At 47.8% G+C, this 20,932-nt stretch overlaps 4 protein-coding genes across 7 annotated transcripts; 2 read left to right on the top strand and 2 right to left on the bottom strand.

The window, feature by feature from the left end:
* Window positions 1-544: 544 nt before the first annotated feature.
* On the bottom strand, window positions 545-3,876 carry LOC112876025. Of its 2 annotated transcripts, XR_003225245.1 has the most exons (8): window positions 3,253-3,876; window positions 3,001-3,141; window positions 2,804-2,917; window positions 2,206-2,379; window positions 1,566-1,681; window positions 1,416-1,479; window positions 1,221-1,323; window positions 565-1,055 (listed from the first exon to the last, which is right to left on the bottom strand). XR_003225245.1 is itself a non-coding variant. In XM_025940053.1 (7 exons), exons 1-7 carry the CDS (start codon window positions 3,697-3,699, stop codon window positions 1,309-1,311), a joined length of 1,071 nt encoding a protein of 356 aa, XP_025795838.1. In that variant the 5' UTR covers window positions 3,700-3,876; the 3' UTR covers window positions 545-1,308. The 2 variants fall into 2 exon arrangements, 1 of the variants encoding a protein (XP_025795838.1); XM_025940053.1 differs by having other exon boundaries at window positions 545-1,323.
* A 2,597-nt stretch (window positions 3,877-6,473) lies between these two features.
* On the bottom strand, window positions 6,474-7,785 carry LOC112877667 (serine/arginine repetitive matrix protein 1-like). Its single transcript, XM_025942019.1, has one exon. It carries the CDS (start codon window positions 7,658-7,660, stop codon window positions 6,662-6,664), a length of 999 nt encoding a protein of 332 aa, XP_025797804.1. The 5' UTR covers window positions 7,661-7,785; the 3' UTR covers window positions 6,474-6,661.
* Window positions 7,786-10,931: 3,146 nt separating this feature from the next.
* Window positions 10,932-11,762, top strand: LOC112872759 (agamous-like MADS-box protein AGL80). Its single transcript, XM_025935818.1, has one exon. The coding sequence runs from the start codon at window positions 10,932-10,934 to the stop codon at window positions 11,760-11,762; it is 831 nt and encodes a 276-aa protein (XP_025791603.1).
* A 3,809-nt stretch (window positions 11,763-15,571) lies between these two features.
* On the top strand, window positions 15,572-20,916 carry LOC112876976 (secretory carrier-associated membrane protein 4-like). Of its 3 annotated transcripts, none has more exons than XM_025941169.1 (12): window positions 15,572-15,700; window positions 17,664-17,753; window positions 18,289-18,351; window positions 18,537-18,570; window positions 18,664-18,786; window positions 18,891-18,953; window positions 19,044-19,137; window positions 19,244-19,289; window positions 19,391-19,458; window positions 19,729-19,777; window positions 20,186-20,251; window positions 20,377-20,916. In XM_025941169.1, exons 1-12 carry the CDS (start codon window positions 15,635-15,637, stop codon window positions 20,455-20,457), a joined length of 843 nt encoding a protein of 280 aa, XP_025796954.1. In that variant the 5' UTR covers window positions 15,572-15,634; the 3' UTR covers window positions 20,458-20,916. The 3 variants fall into 3 exon arrangements, with proteins under 3 accessions (XP_025796954.1, XP_025796953.1, XP_025796952.1); XM_025941168.1 differs by lacking the exon at window positions 15,572-15,700 and adding an exon at window positions 16,910-17,213 and having other exon boundaries at window positions 19,044-19,110; XM_025941167.1 differs by lacking the exon at window positions 15,572-15,700 and adding an exon at window positions 16,918-17,213.
* Window positions 20,917-20,932: the final 16 nt, after the last annotated feature.

Raw genomic sequence — 20,932 nt, forward strand, 5'->3', positions numbered from 1 at the left:
ACATGTAGTTTTCACATTTCAGGACATGTGTCCATGATTCCATGTCATACTACTCTCTCCTTTCTAAATTATAGATCATTTTAATTTTATATATCTAGAGATAATATATATCTAGATACGTAGCAAAAGTTACACATAGAAAAGTTAAACCGGCTTATAAGTTAGGATGGAGGAAGTTTCATGACTCCATAATTTTTATATATTTTTGGGTGAAACTTTGCAGCATGTACAAAAAAAACATCTGCAACGGGCAAAACACATCTGAAGAACTGAAAAACTTGAAATGGTAAGCCAAATTAGTAGATTCTTCTTATTACATCAAGTCTGAAAGTTTGCGTCAGCACTTGTCTGAACATCTATCACCACCGTGGGCATCCCTAACCTTCCAAATGCACCACGCTACAATAACAGTGTTTGTACAAAACAGGGTTGGCGACTAAATCTGTAGACAAAACTGTGGGAGAAAATACGGTCAATTCCAAATTTTGCCCAACATCTGGCACTCTCAAGTGAAGTCTGGAGTACCATAAGGAAAGCTGGTAGATGTTGATCAGTTGATGTGCTGCATCTCTACGTCGGTTTCATGGTTTGGAAGGTACACAAATTGAGCTGCATATCATTACATATCACATACTGGCGTATAGGTACCTGTACAAGAGCTTTTTCTCCCCTTACTTTTCTGCTTGTTCTATCACATACTGGCGTACAGGCATTTGCACTAGAGTTTCTCTGTTTTTTTTTCTTTCTTTTTTTCTGCTTGTTCAGTTGTACAGAATCGCTCTGTTTTTGCATTAAGAAAAACTTGGTTCAAGTGAAAGCAAACAAGCATTGTACCTCCCCAGTTGTCCACCCTTGATGCTCATCTCGCTTCCTTGGTAGAAATCCCGTATGGCCAACGTGGCGACCGGCGCTTCAAGTTTTAACAAGTTGGCCTTTCTTCCGCGGCTTCCTCTGGCTTCTGGCACTGATCGCTGCATTACCGTCCAACTCTGCGTACACCGGTCCAGTATGGCTTCGGCCACTGATAACCAGCAAGATAGTCCGGGTGCGCAAAACTGGCAAAATTTTCAGGACCACGAGTCCATGATTGCTGCATTTCCGTCCAAATCTGATTTCATCGGCAGTTCTAGAGCAAAGCTAATTTCTTTCTAATTGTCTATGGCACATGCTGCACAATTCGTGTTTCATGTATATCTATAAAAGAACGAAAAAGGTTACACCTGCAGAGCTGCTGCAGCAAAAATTGTACAATTTACATCAACCCTGAAACGATGTAACGCAAAGCTGCTTCCATGGTGTCTCTAGTTGCTATCTAGAGTTGTCCTGAAAAGGAGGCAAGACCTTTTAGTGTTAACACGATAATACAATGTTGAATGTTGGCACGACTCATCAGACATCAAATAGATATACTTTACCTTTGAAGCATCTGGTGTGGAGATACCATCAGAATTTCTTGCCTCCGACTTCTCATTTGAGTAACTAGGTGAAAAAAGGTTAGGTTTTAGTTTGTTAAGTTTAGCTGCGGTAGGTAAAATTAGAAGAAGAAAAAAGATGGCAAAACTCACGTTGACAGTATCGTGACCCAGACTAGCTCCACACAGTCGACCCATAGAAGCCTTTGCTCAACAGGAATCACACCATATGTAATCAAGTGCGCAAAAGGCCACAACTTCCACCCAGCCTGCAACAACAATTGAAACCAATGTTATCATCTGTTACAATAGGAGAAACTCAGATAAATAGAATATGGTGGTGTATAAATGTTTGCAGGAACATGATTAAGAAACAGGTAGGTTATAGCCTGTTATGTATTCAGTTGAAAACCTCCGTGATAGTGAAGCGAGGGTTGTAGAAGCATAGAATAAACAATATGGAGGTTTCACTATAGGAGTTTGCTATTGTTAACCTTCATTTAATTAAAGTTCGATGAGTTATCCGCTAAGTGAACAGTCTATAAAAGTTATCCCTTTTTACCCAAAGCCAGAAGCAAATACACTATATGCATATCACAACCTATGGATCAGAACTTGGGAAGCTGGACAATCATCCCAAGGATCAGGGATATTTCTCAAGCAAAGAATTCACATAAACACACTTCAACTAATAAAGAATAACATGCATAACAGCGCTACTTTTTTTTGGCACCAATTACTTCTGCATACTGAAGAAACATGATACATATATTCAAAGAAGATGGCTGCTTACCGTAAGCATGGGCCAGAACATGGACTTGAGCTCTTTGTAGATAGTGGTAGGTGATTCCAACCGAAGAAAACCCAAGACCACAAAGTAGATGCTGTTCCAAACTGCAGACCAGATTGTCTGATCGAATGCAACCTTTGCCGGGACAACCCACCAATCCTTGAATGGGAGCAGTGCCTGTCACCATAAGAAAATTATTTACTCCCTCAGATCGGCCGTAGACTGCATATTTGCTCTCCCATTTGTTTAAAATACAAGGATGCACACAGCAATGTAGATTCAACGCGACCCCCCCCCCCCAATTACGGTAATATGCACCAATTCAAGGCTCTGTACTTATCAGTCTTAAACAACTTTTAACGTTATTTAATTGATTACATGATTCAATCACTTAAGCATCTAAGCATGTCAACCCGCACAAACCGGCATCATTGTTTTTCAAATCAGTTGATGGGATCACTTGTCAATTCATCACTTTGTATAATCAATTCATCAAATCAAGAACTTCCTTAAACATTTGGTGCTGTCAAAATATGCATCACATGGACAACTGCTACTTAATGAACCAAGATAGCTGACAAGGTAATGCGACAATGGTTACCTCACAGATATGGTAGTAGTAGTGAGAAAGTGACCCATGAAGAGTGAACCCAACAAGGCCAGACCGGAACATCCGAGCACGGTCAAAATCAAAGATCGGCTTGCCTTCGTAGCACTGCAAGCATAAGCAGCGGTAGAGTTAGTTATCACACCATTGCAACGGTAAATATTGCCACGGAAATGGATCAGAGCACGCACCTGCGCGATCCAATCACCGAGGGAGTAGACGACGCCACTGATCATCATCTTGGCCAGAACCGGGTTGGCCTTGAGAGCCTCCTCGTATGCCGACCAGTTGTGCTCGGGCATGTACCGGAGGATCTCAAAGATCGTCCACCCCTGCACAGAATCCAATCAATACGACCCCCCAAATCAAGGCTTGCTAACACTAACTCCGAAACTAATCGAGAATCAAAGCTAGAAGAAGGGAGTCAAAATGAAGAGTCGTACATGCCAGTAGTCCTGGTCGACGGTGAGGAGCTTGGTGAGCGCGTAGGTGCTGGCCCCGAGCACGATGGCCGTGTTGATCCCGCGGTCCAGCGTCTTGTTCCCGCCCCCGCCGCCGGAGCCCGCCCCACCGCCGCCGCCGGCGAAGCCCCCGCCCACGTCACCCTGGAAGGCGAGCCCGCCGATGTCGAGCTGGCTCCCCCCCAGCGGCTCGTCCCGCGGCTCCTCGAGCCTCCCCGGCACCGCCGCCTCCGCTTCGCCCCCGGGGCCCGGCAGCACGTCCGCCTCGTCCCCCGCCGCAGCGGCCGCCGAGACGACCAGCAGCGCGCGCCGGAGCCGCCTGCCCGGCCGCGGGAGCCGGAGGAGGGACGGGGCGGCGGAGCAGGAGGGAAGCAGCCGCCTGGAGGCGGGGGATGGGGAGGTCACGGTCGCCACGGCCGCCGCCGCCATCGCCGCGCGCCCTCCTCGGCCCGCCACCCGACCACACGCGCTGACGCTGGCTCTGCTTCCGCCTCTTCCCTCTCACGGCCGCGCGGGCGCTTTTATCCGCGGGGCGCGGGCGCTGGCTGGTGATCCTGGCTCCACCACGCCGCGGCTGCCTGTGGATTCGCGCGGGGGTGGGGGGGGGGGGGCGCCTACTGCTGCCGGCCCCCTGTGGACGTGAGCCGCGCTCGCTCGCTCGCCGGTGGCGTTCGCGGGGTATTTTGCTGGTTGATCTGATCGATGGCGGAAGCGAACGAGGGAGGGGGATGAGGATTATTTGTGGATGTGGTGGGAGAGTGGAATTTGGGGAGGGATTGCGAGCCACTTGTCCCGACCGGCCGTGGGCCCGCGGGGAAGATTCTGGGCAGCGAGGTGGGCCATGGGCGCCCGTGGGAGGATTTTTTGTTTTTCTCCGTCTTAGAAAAATGGTTTCAGTTTTTTTTCCAAAAAAGGTTAATGTGATCTTAGAAACGGATTCTTCACGTCGGTTGCTCCCGGATTCTTCACTCCAATTTAGTCGCTATCGAAGCCGATCTCGAAGCCCCCATTTTCCTTCAAGCTGCTGTGTGATCCATACGGTAACTGCAGGTGCTTGGTTGGTAATGGTTGCCCAGTGTCAGCCGTCTCCTCTCTCGAAACCACGGGCACCATGCTACCTTAAAAACTAAAAAGACAGGTGGCGCGGCCAGCTCAGATGCCCTGTAGGACTAGCGCACCCCCCCCCCCCCCCCTCTCTCTCTCTCTCTCTCTCTCTCTCCCTCCCCTCCCCTCTTGCGCCGTCAGCTTCTCCGCGCAAGATACAACAAACACAAGCCGCCGAACCGGCCCGCGCGCGCAGACCGGCCGTGGCCCACACGTCCTGTTGCTGCGCCCGGCGCGGGCGACGCGTTGCTTGTGGATGAGAAGAGATCGCCGCCGGCAGAGGCCAGGCCCAGGAGCCCGGGATTTCCCTGTTTCGGTTTCGTGCTCCTGTTGCTTTCGTCGAGGTGTTTTCTTGTTGTACTCGTGCTGGGTGAAATCGTGGCGTCCCGCTCGCCAGCTCGACGGGCAGGCCACCTGAAGAGCATTGGGTACGGTCTACAGTTCCATCGCCGCCAGCATTTTGCCTGGTTCTTTCCGGAAGAGAGAGGTTTATTAAAAATTTAACAATGTCACTACAGACCAAAGGCTCAGAAAAACTTTGAGAGTACTTCCACAACGAAGGCTCGTCAGATGCAAAGACACTAGTCAGTAGAACCGACGAAGATGTAAAATAGACAAATACCGGATTCCAAAATAAATAAGCTGGCCTCCACGGCTTTTTAGAAGCATGAAGAGAAACCCAATGGAAAACTGGAAACAAAAAGAAAAATCACTGTATCACTGATCCTGAACCATCAGCGTCTTGTGGATTGTGAACGTGACAAAACAAAATAAAAAAAATACTCTGACCGTCCATTCCAAATTATAGATCATTTTGGTATTTTTAGATATATATATATAATAAAAAATTATTTATCTAAAAAATTAAAATAATTTATAATTTGGAACGGAAAGAGTATATTACAACAAGCGCAGAGTACGCTTGTTCAGGAAGCAAACGCCAATGAGATTTGTTTGTTAGGGATTTAACGTGATACGTATGTAGCATGATTTGTAACGTTCGGCAAAAGTCACACTAATTTTCCCCTGAGATTCGAACAAGAGAAATTTGAAAACAAAACTGAAAATGACTTGTTGATGATTTTACGAACATGTTCACCTAGAATTGCTCGTGGAAAGAAATTTATGCGAACACACTCCTGGCAGAAAAGACAAAGCCCATTAATCTTGTTGGGTCAGGCCGGGGCAGCAACATGATGACTGTGATTGAGTGTGGTCCGGCCTGGCTTGACTTTTGTGGTACGGTAAGCCTGGCCAAATTATTAGGTGGGCTTTGGTACACGATCCAGGCTTGCCAAGAAGTTGGCCCTTCTTCTGGCCCATCCAGGCCTGCAAAAATGTAGCAGCAGCCAGCAGGCGCTCCAAAACCCGTGCGGCACCAGCATCTCGCGCTCCCCGCTTTTCGAGACACCGCCGCCGCCACCGCACCAACCTTCACCTTGCCTTCCACGTGACGTGCGCGGCCTGCTTGGAAACCGGATCGCACGCACCTGACGCGACCATCCCATCTGTTGTTGCGCGCCGAAACGTACCTCCTCCCTTTTGTCAGTTTCTCACCAACATTTTGCGGGGCCCGCACACACGACACATCCATCCATGCTCCCCCGCAAATCATTCGCACTGCTGGCCGAGCCGCTGCCCGGTCACGGGACGCCTGTACCAGCAGCACCGTCCGGGAAAGCCTCAGGTTGGAGCCCGTCACGCCGGTCAGGGCCAGCGCTCCCGTTCGAATTCAAGATCATTTTTCAAAATCCCTCCCGAGCTAGGGAGAGAAGGAAGAAAAGCACGGAGTACAGGAGTGCAATCTCTCCCGTCGCCCCATCCGAATGCGCAGGGCGGCCGTCACGTCGCACCGGCTGGTCGTGCAGTAACATCTCCGATTCGCCAGCGACCTACCCTGCACCAACCTCGACGCCGGACTTGATTGCTGCTTGCTTGGTGACGGCCAGCATTGCGATTCCGGTCGACGTCACGCCGTCGGCTGGACTGGACAAGCACCGGCCCGGAGCTCCGTCGTCGGAAATGGCGGCCGGCCGTGGTCCGGTCCGTCCATCTCTACGTCGGACAACGGGGGAAAATAAGCAAGAACAGATACGACATTAGCGACAGTGAGCGAAGCGGCGATGGGTAGCCTGCCATGTGCCATCGATGAGATGACGACACGATGAAAATGTCCGACAAGTTACTGAGCAAGTAACAAGAGATGGGCGAGTGACGGAAGGAGAGTAGCAAGCAGACACGGAGCAGGAGAGAGGAGAGCAGCTAGCTGCCTAGCTAGCTCTGATCCCTAGAGGAAGATGAAGCACTCCATGGCCACCGAGGGGTTCTGGCCCAGTGCGCCCTGCTCGCCCTCCGCCACCTTCTTGCGCTCCCCTTCTCCTCCTGATCCGGCGTCGCCGCCGTCTCTGGCCCGCGGCCTGGCTGGCTCGGGGCTGCCGTGTCGTTGCTCCTTGGCCGCCTTGCGCGCGGGGCTCGCCGGCCTGTGGGTCGCGCCGGGGGAGGCGGGCGCGCGCCTACCCGTCGTCGGGGAGTCCGACCGCCGGCCGGACCGCTCGCCGGGGTCCCGCCTGCTCAGCACGCCGCCTCCTCCGTAGCAACCTCCGGCATTGCCGTTGATGGCGGCGGTGAGGGAGCGCTTCGACGAGAGCGCCATGTCGGCCTCCCGCGCGGAGTGCGTCCGCCGGACGGTGCTCTCGGCGGCCCGCCTCGCCGCGGACGGCGAGAACCGGCCGCTGCGGCACCCGATGCCGGACACCACGGGAGGCTGCTCCCGCCGCCGCGGCCGCGGCTCCGGAGGATGCTGCTGCCGCCTGTGCGCCGACGAGGGCGACGGCGACCTCGCGCGCCCGTTCGCGGTACTGCCGCCGCCCCTTGGCCTGCTCTCCCTCTCCTCCGGCGCCGTCCTCCCCTTCTTGCCGGGCGCGTCCGCCGCTGCCCTCTTCTCCGCCTCCCGCTCCACTCCGAGCTTCTGCAGCTTCGCCTTCGCCTTCGCGGCCGACTCCACCGACGTGCCGTCGCTGGCGCTGCACGCCTCGGACGGCGCCGACTCCTCCTCGGCCTCCGGCTGCTCCTGCTGCCTCCGCTTGACCGGCTCCGGCGGCGGGCGCGGCGCCGGCGCCTCGGACAGCACCACCTCCTTGACCTCCTCCTCCTCCGCCGCGTCCACCTCCGCCACCGGCGGCAGCGCGTGGGCGCTCTCCTTCTCCGTGACCGGGAGCGGGGCTGCCACCTTGCCCCTGGCGCCGGCGCCGGCGCGGGCGGCCTTCTTGCTCACGCAGCTGCCCATGTCCACGCCGACGGGCGGGCGGACGGGAGGTCCGGGTCAATGAGGTGGCGCTGCTCAGCGATCGGTTGAATGCAACTGCAGCCGCAGCTGCGTCTGCGTCGGCATGAGGGAGGAGAGGGAGGGGTGGAGGTGGGGGGAATCGGATCGCGAATTGAAGGGCTATTAATCTCGGGGTCAACCACCTCGATTCCTTCTCTGCCTTCTCTCTCCTCTTGACGCGGCGCTGTAGTGTGGCAGCAGCTTCACTGTGCGTGGCTGCTCGGCTCATTAAAAACGGGAGTCAATTCGCCGGCCTCGGCCACTGACCGACACCGAGCTGGCTGCCGCCTCCTTCACTCTCCCAGCAGCATCTGCCTCGGAGGGGGACTCGTCTAGGGATTTGTATGGCATAGCGCCATTTTTACTAGTACTGATTATCGAAGGTAAATTGGAGAGGATGAAGATCTCCCAACGAGGGATGGCACGAGGAGGAAGCGATGCTGCAACGATATATCGAGCTGGCCGCAGCTTGAGGTCAACTCGAAGCCACGAGCCGTCGAGCGGCTCAATCAGTCTATAGCCAGCTATTTTGACGACACTGCCATGCCACTTGACATGAGGTGCGGCTTGGATTATCTTTTTACCTTGCCATGCCACTCCCAATGGAGCAGCAAGCTAACATATCTACAGAAGGCATCTGCTTGGTTGTCGCCACATGAATAAACTACAGTATCCTTTGCTACAAGAACCGAGAGATGGAGAGGATTGTCCTGCGACACCAGACGAGGTAAATGAGTCCCGGCCAGAGATCTAAGCTAGACAGCAGGAGGAGCTGGTGGTCGCTCGGTTCTGGGTTGGACTTTGAATGCCTGGACGCCATCATCGGGGCTCAGCCAGCGATGCAGGCAGCAGGCCGGTGGTGCAATGCGCATACCGGCCAGGCGCGCGGCGACTGCGCGGCTCACGTGGTCGACGCCGATCAGGTGGGACCCGACGCTGCCCAGGATAGATGATTGAGGACACGAGCGCGCGTCGCGGCCAGCCAATTCTTGCAGCAGCTAACAACTGCGGCAGTGCGGCGGGCGCCGCCGGCCGCGGCGCTTGGTCGGAGGGGATCATGCAGCCACAACCCGCGAAGGCCGGCAAAGCACGTGCCACCTTGGTTCAAACAAATCTAGTTGGGAATTGGATACCCCTAGCGTGCCGCGCCCTGCGAGTCAGAGGGCGCGCGGGAGATGGAAAATGGCGCGAAGCTCTGTACCGTGGTCGGCGCGGGATGCTTCGTCGTCGTTGTCACAGCCGACGGTCGCCGCCTTTATTAGGGGCTGGCACGGCGGAGTCTCGGCTCACGCGCGTCGGCGTGTGCCGGCACCGGCAGGGAGGGCGGCGCCGGCGGGTGCGCGGCGCGACGCGAGCGGGCGACGGAGAGGCGCGGAGCGGTGCATCCGTGCATGTCCCTCGCCCAGTGGGCCGTGGGATGCAATCGTGCCAGCAGGCCGATCAATGCGTGGCCCAGGCACGATTGGCATTGGGCTGTGTGCAATGCCCCTGCCGTCACTTAACAAACAATGCTCATCTGGCCCGTTTTAAAGAGGTGCTGCTCTGTGTGCTTTCCCTATTTCATGAATAGTACCTTATCTAATGGCCCATTTTCTAACTAGTAACATGGTCGTCCTATCTATATAGTGCCTCGCTTAGTGTATCGCAATACATTCTAAGTAAAGTGATTTATTTGTCACACTTTTTGTCTGGAATTCTTACTGTGAAAACTAAGCTATCTTTAGACTAAATTATTGACTCTAAACAAAAAAGAAATAAATTCATGACGTTCTTGAATTTGATGCCCAATTTTAGTTTACATTTTTAATGATTTATTTTGTACATATGAAGTAAACTAATTATTTGGCACATATTTGTGTTTGGAACTCTGAACGTGAAAATTAAATTGTTTATTTGGCACGTATTTGTTTTTGGAACTCTAAGTGTGACATTTTAACCATATTTTGAATAAATTTTGATGTTAAACTAGAAGACTAAATTTATGCCATTCTTCAATATCAAATTCATGTCCATTTTAAAATTATTTATTTGAGTATATGTAGTGAAGTAAAAATAGTTTATTTGGCACATGCGGTACGAAATTCTGGTAGTGACAGCTTAACAATATTTAGAGTAAATATTTATCCTGAACAAAAATGGTTATATTTATGGCGTTACCGACACCCAATTTTGTTTTCAATTGTAAAATGACTTGTTTGAGTACATGTAAAGTAAACTAACTATTTGGCACAAATTTATTTTTGGAACTGTTAGTATTACAACTTAACAATATTAGAGTAAATATTAATATAGAAACAAAAATGATTAAATTTATGCCATTCTTGATGCTCGGCGTCTGTCCGATACTGTTTGTCGCCATGAAAATTTGGAACGGATAAGATCAATTGAAGTCGAGGAATGTATATAGCATCGTCGTAACGAAGCACCATTGTGCAATAAAAGGCATGCATCTTGCAATGAGCTAGCCGTCTATATTGAGCCCGTATTCATTTATCCTGACACCCAGAACATCTGTAACTAATTAATACTTATAATAACCCAAACAGATTTCTTTAACCATGAACAGCAATGAATTTCTCCCCTTTTTGGGAGAGTATTCATCACCATGGAGACAACATGGAGCAAAACAAATAGTCACGCAAGTATATTGAGGCTTGGGCGGTACTTGCTGGTTTTTTTTTCAGTTGCTCGAAAATGAAAATCTGTATATATCATAAACTAATTTCCAAGTGATCTGTTTGGACATTGCGCGGCTTAATTTGCCTTGTGCGTGTGCTGTAGGAAGTAATGAAAATGCCACAAGAACAAACGAGGAAGTGCACGCTAGAAGAACGAGAGCGAAAAATGCACACCAGATATGTGACTCTGAAACCATTACCAAGCACGTCTCCGTCTTAACGATGCCATTCGCTAGCGAAAATTGCCACTAATGTTTTCTATCTATATATATTGATGCTTGGTCATGTCCGGCTAGCAATGGTCATTTCTAGATGGACAAAATTAAGGCGGGAGGATGTGCTAGCTAGCTCATTTGAATGAAACCAGCTTGGACGTACCAATGCCGGCGATCTTGCAAATCCTGGCTCGTAAATTGTTTCCATTTTCACGGCCATGGCTCCAATCTCTATCCTTTCCTTCCACAGTGCTATAAGACTACCACCCCAACTCCATTCCTTTCAAACCGCAGCAATCCCCCAACCATTTCCACTTTCTTGATCTTGCAGGGTCCGCTATGGCTCGCAAGAAGGTGACCCTGCAGTGGATCGCCAACGACTCGACCCGGCGCGCGACGTTCAAGAAGCGGCGCAAGGGCCTGATGAAGAAGGCGAGCGAGCTGGCGACGCTGTGCGACGTGGACGCCTGCGTTGTGGTGTACGGCGAGGGCGAGTCGCAGCCGGAGGTGTGGCCGGACGTGCCCACGGTGGCGCAGGTGCTGGCGCGCTTCAAGGCGATGCCGGAGCTGGACCAGTGCAAGAAGATGATGGACATGGAGGGCTTCCTGAACCAGCGCATCGAGAAGCTCCGGGAGCAGCTGCACAAGGCGCAGCGCGAGAACCGCGAGCGCGAGACCACGATCCTCCTGCACGACGCCATCGCCGGGCGCCGCCCGGGGGGCCTCGCGGGCCTCTCCGTCGAGGAGATCGCCAGCCTCGGGTGGATGGTGGAGAACCGCCTCCACGCCGTCAGGGACGCCATCGAGCGCCTCCAGGGGAAGGGGCAGGAGGCCCCGGCTGCAGCGACGGCGACGACGGCGCTGCAGCTGCAGCTGCCGCAGGTGGGTGGCCTCCCGCTGGTGCCTTACGGCCACCGGGACGTGATGATGCAGGCGCCACCGCACCCGCAGGCGGCCTGGCTGATGGAGGTGGCCAGGGCCGGAGGCGACCTCGGCGCGCTGGTCTACAGCGGCTTCGGCGGTGGGCGCGGGAGCTTCGCTGGAGGCGCCGCCGCCGGCACCTCCAACGCCGCCGCCGGGGCAGAAATGCTGCCGCCGCAGCTGGGCAACATGGGTGCTGCCGGGTTCGCGTGGGCTGATCCTGCTGGTCTCTCTTTCCCTCCCATGTAGGGACGCGCTCCGCATCGCATCGTCGTTGAGTGCATGCCTGCCTACCGGCCTGCCATACCTATCGTATCGTGTCATCGTGTGTGTCTCGTACCGCCCCTGGGTCGTCGTCCTGATTAAGTATTTCAGGTGATCACTTTGCCGGTGAGGTTTGTCGTCCTAAGTATTGTCGTCCATGTCATGCGACATGTTTTTTTTATCCCATTTCGTGGTTTAATTTGCTCTCTGGTGTTGGAACAAAAAGGATTAATGCATTGTCAGTTTTCGTATACCTCTCAATATAATGCTATGGATCCCTTCCCTTCTGCCAGAGCTTAACTTAATTTATAACTTACTCCCTCCGTTCCAAATTGTATCTAGACATAATATATTATCTAGATGGATAGCAAAAACTACGTACCTAGATTTGCTGCAACGATAAACGATTTGGAACGGAGGGAGTAACTTTTAAGGCGCATGTATGGAAGGCAATTTTTTGGCAATACACTTTAAAAAAAAATTCATCTACTATGACAAATTAAAATGGACTTTTGAAAACAAATCGAATTGCTATGAATATCCATGTCATCAAATGATGATTTTTTAAGAAACCCATTTCTAATTTGATGAATTTCTGATGGGAATTTAATGGACGTTGGTGACTCTTTTGACCCATTGTTATTTATGTATACTACTGAGGCATTCTCCTCTCCACTCTCTTATCTCTGGCAGCCACTCTCTTTCACACGTACTCCTCACCTTCCGATCAAAGTGTTAACGACGACATCAGTCACCCTCTCTCTTCTCCTTTTGTGTGTAGAATCAATCTTTTTTTTACTTAGTCTACCGTGTTCTGTTGTAAATTCTATCTTCTCCTTTTGTAATGCTTTGTATCCAGGTGCAATCATGCAAAATCATGGCTTATGGCAGAAGTTGGTGTGCTCTGCATTCTGTTGGTGGTCGTCATGGTGATGATGTTATGGACCTCGCGTGCATGCTGAAGGGGTTGCCATTAGGCCGTCTTTCCCCAGACGATTGAGATGTTTTAGCTAGATCGAGGTGTATATAGATGTAGTTGCGTCCGAGTGAGACGGTGTCGCCTATGCTGATGAACCATATGTAATCCTCTAGAACTATCGCCCTCATGCTTGATGCCGTGGTATTGCTTGGCAAAACGACGATGAGGAGGGCCTTCCATTGATGACGTACAAGAGCCATGCCAACATATTTTGGAAGGAATTTTGTATATATATGGTCCTATATATTTTTTGTTTCTTATGCTCGTTGTAAAATGTTTTTAGTAACTTACCTGCTGTCTGTTTCTTGGACAGGCCGTGATGGACAAGTTCTTGTCTAGATGTTATAGGTGATGTTTTCTAAATAAATTAGTGTGCCTAAGATTTGCTTAATGCAGGCACTAACATTTCCGGGTGCAGTATGGGACTATATCAGATCAGAAACATAGCCTTCAGTTGTCCACAAGCGCATGCTCTCTTCTATGAAATTTCTGCTGGCCTGGCTTAGTATCACACCTAGCTAGACCTTGGACATTTTGTAGGTATTGGTAATCGTAAGAGTCGTACACTAAAAATTTAGGATGCCATGCTGACATGGCAAGCCAACCAAACTAGCGACGTGCCTACATAAGTGATCGTGACGATTCACACAACCGCATGGTCACCTTGGTCTTTATATCACCGCGAAACTCATTTGGCTTTGAATGCATCCTCTAACGTGTTTGGTTCCCCAGATTTATCAAACTAAACCTTATGTATTACTAGCAAATATTGTTAGTTCTATTGACTATGGTTGTTCTCCCGACGGTAGAAATGGTTGTAAGCTGTCAGTGTAGTCCCATATTAATATAGTAGTGCATTTATCATCTAAATTGCAAAGGGTTCCTAGATCCATGGAACTTACAGGCTTGTTTGGTATTGCTAGCCACACGTTGCCACAATTGACCTTAAGCAAAGTGCAGCGAATAAAAAGATGACCACAGTTTGCAAATTTTAGCACTAAAATCAGTCTATGACATGTGGGAATTAGGTTAAGGATGTTTGAACCAAACACATGCCGGGGGAAAAAATCTGTAGTGCGGCATGGCAAACCACGGTTACGTCAACTTTTGCAGCAAATCCTCATGGTTGAAATGGAACTGTTTTCCTTTATCGACCCCGTAACCCAGCATGCATGCATCCCTTTCATAGATAGTGCATGCATTGATGTGTGAATGCAAACAAGTATGTTCTCTCGCATGAGCGTGCATTCCCCTATTGGCTTCTTTCACCCCCCCCCTCCGCCCCCTCCTCTTTTCTTCCTTTTATTTTATCTTAATTATAGTATGATACAAGCTATTATTTGTTTAGATACATCTCAAGTCTTTGCGTTCAGAAGGGAACGTGAGCCTACTTAGGGGGTGTTTTTTTCCCATCTAAATTATATAATCTATAATATGAAACAACATACTATAGATTATAGCTAGATTATTCCAATTTATAAGTTAGATTATCATAATCCAATAAGCTACTCTCCTCTAGCTTATAGATTATAATCTTGATTATATAATCTTGGGTGGAAACAAACGGGACCTTAGCTTGACCCTAGAGATTATGGATCGGAGTCTGACATCTACTCTTCTAGGTTTCACGATGATGAACAAATCACATGTACGAGTTATGATTCTTTTTTGCGTGGGGCCTTGAATTACTACTAAGTTTTATTTTATATTTTTTTAACTTTTACATTTTCTAGCATGTCTCATCTAAGGATTATCGAGTGAAGGCTTTAGAAAATCCTTCAATTTTACAATAAAATTGGATTCTATCATAAGAGGAGACATAAGGAGATACAAAACGTTATCCACGGTGGTTACGGTACAGACATCTACATTGCAATATGGTATGGTAATTCTCTTTCGAGGAGCTAGTCCTTGTTGGAGGTTTTATAAGTATCGGCAACCATTTGAGTAAAAAAGTTAGGCAACGTGTACAGGACTACAAAAACCAAGTATCCTTAATTAGCTACACGTGCATCTATCCTACTACAAATTCCAGGTACATTTTCTAGCAGGCGTGTATCAGCAAGTCTGTTCCAAATTAAAAGTCAAGATGTACTATGTTTTTGGCCATAAAAATCAAATGAGGATGAGGAAGCTAAGCCTCTATCTAGCTAGATGCGCATAAGTTCTTGTTTCTGTCGTTGAATTTCCGCTTGCTCATCAGTACCCCTGGCAGCAAGTACTCTTTGATTTATTTGCACACGCAAAAGATTAAAAAAAAACATTTGCAAGGGGCGAACGATGCTAGCTAGCTCTGCGCCAGGATATATATGTAGGATATGCTGCCATTTGGGCGCCTACAGGCGCAGCGCAAGGGCATGCAGTGCATTATATTCGACCCCACCGCATACACTACAGTACAATGACGCCGCTGTTCCTCGCAGCCAGCAGCTAATTATTAGTAAACCAGATGCCATTGAGCAAACGGCAGGCTAGTTAACGAGGACGTACCGAAGTAAAGACAGAGAGAAGAAATGAGCGAGCAAGCAGCGCCATTCGGGCGATTGTCACCATCACCCAACACTTTAAAATCAGACGCCCGTGTCTTGGTTTACCGTGTAAGGCGGAGTGCCCAGATCGGCTTCGTTATTATTCTTAACGCAATGCAGTAATCAAATCGTTGGCATTTGTCAGGTCGTGGCTTGCCGCCGGCGGCCGGGATCGATCGTTACCGCATGAGAGCGGACGGAAGCCTTGTCGCACGCGACCGTATATCCCGGCCGGCCCTGTGAACAACGTAACGAAGCAGTCCCGCCCGGAGAGCTGCAGACGGCGACGGCGCGAGGTGGAGGAAGAGGCTGGGCGAGGAGACGAGAGGAGCGAGAGCCAGTTGAGAGTCATGGCGGGGAGGTGGAGGCACGACAACCCGTTCGAGGAGGGCGACGGAGACGTCAACCCCTTCTCGGTACGTGTTTCTCCATGCATACTCCACCGATCATGCACCCACCGGTTTCGTTCTCTGGAGTTTTAACCTGTCCTCCGGCCGTCTCGCTCTAGCTTGTTTGAAAATTATTACATACATATCTTAGCTAGAATTTGACAATCGAGATTTGATGGTTGGAACCTTGGGTTTGAAGGGTTGGACGCTTTTCGCTAGCTAGTTTGAAAGTCATAGAATAGGAAAATTAAAGTCTTAACATCTCCACGTTAGGGTTACTCCACTAAAACTTGGTATCATGGAATTGTCTGACATTTGCTGTACCTCATAACTCATAAGTGCATACGTATTGTCGGAAAAGCATCTACTGATTACAGGCACATGCAAGGAGATACACTTTCCAGTAGGAGATACCTAATATATATTGATGTGTTTGATGAAAGATCATGCATGTTAACACCTAGCTAGGAACTACATCCAGATAGGTTCAAAATCTTGGTGAACCTTATATGCAAAGGACTACAATTTCAAATTTTTGGCACTTAAAAATAAAAATAGGTATCATATTTTTCTCACCTCACCTATGTATATTATCTTTCCTTTTATTTTTTCCGGGTCCTCTTGCTCTCTGCGTCTCGTTCGTCTTGGTTTTACTTCTACTGTTTTAGTATGTATAAATATCCACACTTTTAGAAGAAAAAATAACGATATGATTATTTGTTTTATTTCTTAGAAGAATGCATATTATTCGCCTTTTAGGGAGGAAATATCATTTCATTTCTTTAGAGGAACTATCATTTTTTAAGGAATTTTAGACGCCAGATAGCAGCACGAGCGCATTGCATTTTAGGCCCAAGCCCAACACAAACACGAGTTCCACTCGCGTCAAACCGGCGCCGGCCCAGCTGCCTGCTTGCGTCCCAGTCCGGTATTCCGGTAGTCCGGTGGGCGGCGGCCGCTGTGGGCTCCGGCGCACCGTGCGCACGGCGGCGACCCGCAGACCGCGGTGTCAGTGCATAGCACTAGCCAGTTTGCCCGCCCATATAAGACGCTGGCTTTGCTGCGGTTATCCCTCCGCACGATGGCCGCGGCGGCAAATCGGCGGTACGCGTTCTGGAGGATGGTCGAGCACTACGGCGCGCGCCGCCACAACAGTCGTCGCCGCTCCCGGCGCCGGAGGTACGTCGTTCGCGGGGTTCGGTACTGGAGAGAAGAACCTTGTCATGTGTCCACCATACTGTGTCCATTTCCAGGTGATAAGATTGGGTGTTTTTGGCCGTTACCTGAACATTGATCAGTGTCAAAATGCCTCACATATTGCACAATAATCTCTTTGATAATCCTTCTCTAGTCGGTTACCCACTTGTTTTATCTTAACTACTAGTACTAGTTAACTGCCATGTTCTTCCTGCTCGTGATACGGAACTGCTCCAGTGCCACTTCTATCAGGGGCGTGGAATTCACCCCAGCATTCCCCAATAGTGTTACCTCCGGAGCGTGCCCGATTGTCCTGACCAACCTGCACATCCATTTGAACCAAGTTAGTCTTTTCAGGTGCTTTTGGCTGCCACCAGACTTGTTGACGGGGAAAATATTAGTAGTTCACTTATCTAATATGGTTTATGGAATAAATTTCTAAAACTAGGACCAATGTTGCTATAAGTTCTATCGAATTATATATAGTTTACATGTATGTTTTTTCACGATGTGGTTTGTTTGTTCTAACGCACTATTCCTTAGCCCATTTATATCGATGGTGTAGTGCAACTTACCATAGAACCAATCAAATGCTTGTGCAGAATCATTTGACAAAAGAGAAGATGAAAATTTGTTGTGAATAGCAAGCCACATGCTTGACAGCTCTTAATCGAGAGTTCCAAATTATTATGGAGTTATCGAGACAAAATTATTTATATGTGTTTCATTACCTTTGTTTTAGCCCTTCATTACTGTCTAAGAATCTGATCATATATTCATATTATTCATATAGCATCAACGCCCAACTCCGCTCCCTCCTGAACCTGCTGGTTTCTACAATGACATTGGTGCTTCTGTAGATATCCCACTTGATACTAAAAAGGTACTAACTGCTTTAATTGTTTGAGTTAGCTACCATCTACAACTTTAGCTGTATGTGATGGTTTTGTACTATCTTTCAATCATTCAGTAAAATTTCAAACTGACATATGCAACTGATGTTTGGTTCCATACTTCCATATTAAGCTAATAAATAGGTTTTGTATCTTTATTTTGGTCAAAATTCTTGTTGATTTATGTGACCTACAAAGTCACTTATACAGAACGTGTACAAGTGCAGTATGTCACAATTTCGCAGAAAATAATTTAAAATTACAAAAAATTATCTTGCATGTGTTTGTATGAATGTGGAAACAAAACGCGAATAAAAATCTTGAATATTCTAAATATTTTTTTCTGGCAACAAGTCATAAAACAGACAAAGAATTTTGAAGCTTGATAAAAAGCCTAGAAGTTAGGCTCAGGCCATAGAGGAGGGGTTAGTATTGGAGTTTTCCTTTGCCCTGAGCAGTTTTCCTCTATGTTTCTTTCTTTCAATCCTAGTAGATCATTTTTATGATTTCATATACAAAATCCAGGACCTAAAGAAAAAGGAGAGAGAACTTATGGCTAAAGAGGCCGAGCTAAACAGGAGGGAACAGGTATATACTAGTTAAATCAATTATATGACCTTCCATTTACAATTATTTTTATTACCAAGTATGCAACTAATTTTACACAGTTGTGAACTTTACGATTTATTCTTCTCATTATATGTCCTGTGTAACTTGTGTTCCTTTCTCTCTCTGTTTTTCTTTTTGAACGGAACGTCTGTTCCTTTCTCTAGGAAATAAAAAGAAGGGAAGAAGCTCTTGCAAGAGGTACCTTTATTTTATTTCATGCCTGTGCCATCTTAACTCTGAAATAGTGAAATGTCCCATAACTTTATATTATCATTTGTCTTTTACATGCAGCTGGGGTCATAATAGAGCCAAAAAACTGGCCACCATTCTTCCCCATTATTCATGTTGACATTTCAAATGATATACCTGTGCACTTGCAGCGAGTACAGTATGTTTCTTTTGCATCACTTCTAGGTATGAATCTAGGAAATGCACCAATTACTTGAAAATGCCCCTCTTTTAAGTGTTAGGCTTTTAAAAGCACCTGGTGACTAATATTTTGCACATTTCTCATGCAGGGTTGGTCATATGCCTCTTCTGGAACATTTTATGTGTAACTGGTGCTTGGATTACAGGGCATGGTATATTCAGGAAAAGAAATGCTGCTAAGAGTCAAACAATTTAAATCTGTTATTCCTGCTGTTTAGTTATTATATATGTCTTCCTTGCAGATCCTAGGATCTGGTTTCTGGCAGTCATATACTTCATTACTGGATGCCCTGGTGCCTACTTTTTATGGTACCGGCCTCTTTATCGTGCCATGAGGTCCTGTGTTCTAACTGATTTTCTAAATTATTTTAGAAAAAATCAGGATTTTACGAAGTACATGATTATCCTTAAGATTTACCTGATATTGTAACACTTTCACCAGGAAGGATAGTGCATTCAGCTATGGATGGTTCTTCCTATTCTACTTTGTAAGTTTTCTGCAAGAAAAACATGCATTGTAATTGTTTTTTATGGTCTACTTGTTCCATGGAGTAGCAAATCTGCCCATAACGTTATATTGTCTCTGCAGTTTCACATTGCCTTCTGCATATACGCTGCTATTTCTCCGCCATTCTTTTATATGGGAAGATCGTTGGCGTAAGTCTTTTAGCTAATGTTTTTACATGGATACTCAAGTTTTACTTGTTTCTTATTTTACAAATAGATGACTATAGGTTTTTACAAAGTAATTGTTATCAAACTGGGCTACTGGAGATTTTCCATAGTGCATTTTGACTATAAGTATTTGTTGTTGCTTCCAATTTTTAAAACTCAGTGTAATAAACATAATATTTTTTAGTTTTCTTCGCTGCGCATTATCTTGCCATTGGAACTATAATTTGCTTCATTTGTATCTTGTTATTGCAGTGGAATTTTCCAAGCAATCAGTGAAATGGGCGAGAACGCTGCTGTTGGGGTGAGTTGATACTATGTCAATAGCTATACCATGTAAACACGAGGAACTAGAAATTAACATATGTTTTGCTTACTAATCTAGACTGAGATCAGAACTCAGAACCAAATGGTTACAACTCCAGTTCTACTCGTCAATATCTGAATAGAAAATTAGCATAATAAAGTATCAGAATTTTTCCTAACCATGATCCATCCCATAAAGGCATCATCAGAACTCGTCCATTACATGTTACCACTGGTACCTGAACCCTTGGTACGTTTGTAAATGTTTTGCATGTAGTGGCATATTCTTCTGACGGGGACTAGCTGCAGGGAGCAATAAGGGGATAATTTTGTTGCAGCACTAGTTCCATGAGTCTTACACCGCCCATACATTTCACTTCTCATAAGGAGTATTTTTCGCTTTCAGATAATGTACTTTATGGGCTTTGCTATATTTGTGCTGGAGGTGCTGCTGAGCATATGGGTCTTCCAGGTAGGATTAGCTCATACATGCAGTTGAAAACTTTCCTCCACCGTGCCCCTAACCGGTGGCCACATTGTTTCCGACAAAGCAAGACTAAATGGTTCCTTGCAAATTGTTTGTGTTCGTGGTTGCAGAGGGTGTACTGGTTTTTCCGCGGAAAAGGCACGGAGGCGCAGATGCGGCCTGACGCCGCGACCCGTGCGCCGCCGTCCTGACGCCCTCTCTCCAAGCCCTGAAGCGTGTGTGAATTTAGTTAGCATTGGTGTGGTGGAGTGGACGCTGATTTACAGTTGGTGATGGCAGCAGAAGTTCCAGGGTGACTTTTCGATTGTTGCAGCAGCGCCAGGCGCACAGCCATAGTGACATTTTGCCTTTGTGTGAGGTTCCTTTTTTATCTGATGATGAAACTGAAATCCCCGAAAGGCGACACAGAAAAAAGAAAAGACATCCCAGCCTTTGGGCCCAGATGCTTGCCGCTAGCCCTTTCGGCAAAGCATGATGCAGTACTAGTCCTGCTCCTTTTTATTTTTTTTAATTTATTCTTTGTGATTGTAAACGCACAGACCAACCTCCTCCTTGGTGACGGTTGCTGTAATCTTGCGAGTTTTGAACATTGTAAACATGTGATCCGAAATGTTTCCTTCAGTTTTCAAAAAAAGGAAATGTTTCCTTCGCGACGGCCGTGTGTGC

This window comes from Panicum hallii, chromosome 9 (assembly GCF_002211085.1).
Source record: "Panicum hallii strain FIL2 chromosome 9, PHallii_v3.1, whole genome shotgun sequence".
Taxonomy (NCBI): Eukaryota; Viridiplantae; Streptophyta; class Magnoliopsida; order Poales; family Poaceae; genus Panicum; species Panicum hallii.